Below are 3,367 nucleotides of genomic sequence, written 5' to 3'. Positions count from 1 at the left end.
CACACACACACACACACACACACACACACACACACACACACACTATATGCACACACATACACACTCTACATAAAATCCTAGAAAATGAGGGTGGGAGGGAGCTCAGGGGGTCACATCTAGTCCAAGGCCCTGCTCCAAACAGGACCAGCCCCAACTCCATCGTCCCAGCCAAGGCTTTGTCTAGCCGGGTCTTCAACGTCTCTCTGGGGAGCCTGTGCCAGTGCTTCACCACCCTCCTCGTGAGGGAGTTTTCCGAGAGCAGCCCAGCTCCATCCTCTGTGCAGCCCCTGTGCCAGGAGCTGGAGGCTGCTGCTCAATCCCCCTCGGTCTCCCCTTCTCCAGGCCAGTTCCCTCGGCCTCTCCTCACCAGTCCTGTGCCCCAGCTCCCAACCATTTCATTGCCCTCCGCTGGACTCTGTCCAGTGTGTCCACATCCTTTCTGTAGTGGGGGCCCACAACTAGCCCCTCCTGATGTGGCCCCCCTGTGCTGAACAGAGGGGAGAATCACTGCCCTGGATCTGCTGGCACCGCTCCTACCCCTGCAGCCCAGGCTGCCGGTCGCCTTCTTGGCACCAGAGGCGCACGGCTGGCTCCTGTTCAGCTCGTTGCCCGCTGTCATCCCCAGGCCTTTTCTGCAGTGCTGCCCAGCCCGTCGCCCCCCGCCTGCCCCAGCGCAGGGGATCGCTGCGTCCCAAGTGCAGGACTTGGCAGTTGTCCTTGTTGATCCTCATGAGATTTCTTTTGGTCCAATCCTCCCATGTGTCGAGGTCGCTCTGAATCCTGGCCCCACCTCCAGTGCATCTTCTACTCCGCCCAGCTTGGTGCCATCTGCAGACTTGCTGAGGGAGCATCCATCCCATCTTCCAGGTTGTTAATGAAGATATTGAATAAAACCGGCCCCAGGACTGACCCCTGGGGCACTCTGCTTGATACCGGCTGCCAGCTAGACTTTGAGCCATTGATTATTACTCTGAGCCGGATGCTCCAGCCAGTTTTCTCTCCAGCTTGCAGTGCATTCATCCAGCTCGTGCGTCCCTAGCTTGCCTGCGAGAGCATTGTGGGAACTGTATCAAAAGCCTTGCTAGAGCCAAAGTATATCCCTTCCACTGGCCTCCCCACATCCACGGAGCCGGTCACTCGTCATCGAAGGCAATCAGGGTGGTCAGGGACACTGTACACACGCACGTGCACACACGCGTGTCCTGGCCCTTCCCCTGCAAAGTGTCTCACTGAGCCGAAGGGGAGTGAGGGGAGCTCGGCTGGTGGCTGGTGGCCTCCCGGGTCTCAGGCTTCAGGAGGGGGCTGGGCCCCGGGCCCGGGCGAGACGAGCTGCTCCGCGGGGCGAGGGCGAGGGCGGGAGCGCCGTGCCTAACAGGTGCTTTCTCTGCTTGCAGGAGCTTGATGCCCAGGACGCTGGGGACCCAGATCACCATGGAGAAGACCCCCAGCTACTTCGTGACCAGGGAAGCGCCGCGGCGCATCTTCACCATGTCGCGGGACACCAAGCTGATCGTGGTGGTGCGCAACCCCGTCACGCGGGCCATCTCGGACTACACGCAGACGCTGTCCAAGAAGCCCGACATCCCCACCTTCGAGGGGCTGTCTTTCCGCAACCGCAGCCTGGGGCTGGTGGACACCTCGTGGAGCGCCATCCGCATCGGCATGTACGTGCTGCACCTGGAGACCTGGCTCCAGTACTTCCCCCTGTCCCAGATCCACTTCGTCAGCGGGGAACGGCTCATCACCGACCCCGCCGGGGAGATGGGCAAGGTCCAGGACTTCCTGGGCCTCAAGCGGGTCATCACGGACCAGCACTTCTACTTCAACAAGACCAAAGGGTTCCCCTGCCTGAAGAAGACGGAGAGCAGCAGCTCGCCACGCTGCCTGGGCAAGTCCAAGGGGAGAACTCACGTGCAGATCGACCCCGAGGTCATCGAGCAGCTCCGGGATTTCTACCGGCCCTACAACGTCCGGTTTTATGAGACCGTCGGCCAGGACTTCCGCTGGGAGTGAGCACCTGGGCACGGGGGGCGACCGCGTGCCGGCCCCAGCACCCGAGGCTGGCGCAGGGTCCCGCCCTGGCCCCGAGACTCAGCCCTGCCCGGCAGCCCCGTGGCTTGCTTTGTCCCCGTCTCGTCGTTGGCACGGCTAGGCCCATCGCAGGGGCAGCGCGGGCCGGCCGGGGGCACTGGGGGGGTTTCAACTGCGCTGTGCAGACCCGGCACTGCCCGCGCCCAGACTGGCTCTGGACCGTGCTGCTGGCCCGAAGCGGAGCGTCCCCGAACCGGACACGGGCCCTGGGCTCCGCGGGGCGGCCCCGGGGGGACGGCTGGGCCGAGCGCTGCAGCCGCGAGCCTCGGGCAGGACGAGGGCACCGCTCTGCACCACGACAGCGGGGATGTATGATATGCTTGAGAAAACGTGTCCTGGCCACCCCGTGTACTGCCCCTTGTCCTGTGAATAAAGCACAGATTCCTGCTGTTACGGGTACTCCCGAGGTGCCGGGTTTCTTGTTCGGGGGCTGACGCCTCCCGGGGACTCGGGACAGCCGTCAGACAGCCCCAGCCACCTGCCTCGGGCACAGCTCCGCGGGGCACCCGCGCGCGGGCATCCTGCCCCTCGCTGCCACGAGCACTGGCCCGAGATGCAGGAGAGGAGCCAGGCTGGGGGGAGCATTGCTCGGAGAGCAGCGACGGGGCAGGCCTGCGCCCTGCTGCGGCGCGTGCCGGAGCGTGTGCCTCCAGCGCGTGCGGGGCAGGAGGGTGCAGGGAAGCCAGCCCATCCGGGCTGCCCGTGGGGATGGGGCTCCCTGCACAGCTGGGGCTGCCCCCCTCTGCCCTGGCGCCGCTTCCAACGCGTCCAGCCAGCTGCGACCCCCGGGGCCGGCTTTCCCAGGCGCTCGGGCCGTGACGGCGTGGGGGACCTGCTGCCTCCAACTTGCCCTGCCTGTGGCAAGGCTTCCCCCTATTGCTGCATGGGTTTGCAGCCTTGCAGGACCCCGCTCACTTCAGCGGGAGCAATCGGCAACCCCTGGGTAGGCCAAGGAGCCAGCGTCTCTGCAAATACTTCAGCCCCCACCCCCGGCACCTGCCCTGGCTGTGGGGTGCCAGCACCAGGCCCCATTCAGGAGCAGCCCCTGGACATGCCCCTCTGCCAGGGGGTCCCCCTCATGCCCAGCCTGCACACGCGGCCTGCCCTTGCGCTGCCCGTGCATAGCGTGCTGCAGCAGCCCCTGCCAGAGCCGGGCTGCAGGAACCGTGCCGAGACGGGCGCCCTGGGGCACCGGGAGCAGCCGTGACAGCGAGCGAGAGGGACCCGAGGGCACAGCCGGGCCGCGCGCCGCTTGTGGGGTGCAGAGCGAGTGAGA

The 3,367-nt window shown here is 65.6% G+C and overlaps 1 protein-coding gene across 1 annotated transcript; it reads left to right on the top strand.

Annotated features, from left to right (window-relative positions):
- Positions 1 to 1,344: 1,344 nt before the first annotated feature.
- HS3ST2 (heparan sulfate-glucosamine 3-sulfotransferase 2) lies at positions 1,345 to 2,029 on the top strand. Its single transcript, XM_019512800.1, has one exon. It carries the CDS (start codon positions 1,402 to 1,404, stop codon positions 2,011 to 2,013), a length of 612 nt encoding a protein of 203 aa, XP_019368345.1. The 5' UTR covers positions 1,345 to 1,401; the 3' UTR covers positions 2,014 to 2,029.
- The last annotated feature ends 1,338 nt before the right edge of the window (positions 2,030 to 3,367 follow it).

This window comes from Gavialis gangeticus, unplaced genomic scaffold (assembly GCF_001723915.1).
Source record: "Gavialis gangeticus isolate Ggan-Ray unplaced genomic scaffold, GavGan_comp1, whole genome shotgun sequence".
In the NCBI taxonomy this organism is placed as follows: domain Eukaryota; kingdom Metazoa; phylum Chordata; order Crocodylia; family Gavialidae; genus Gavialis; species Gavialis gangeticus.
Note: the sequence above shows the minus strand (reverse complement) of the source record. Positions and strands in the feature narration are given on the sequence as shown.

What these genes read in the sequence shown, in the direction of transcription:
- HS3ST2 (XM_019512800.1), top strand. Translation starts at nt 1,402, where the DNA reads ATGCCCAGGACGCTGGGGACCCAGATCACCATGGAGAAGACCCCCAGC.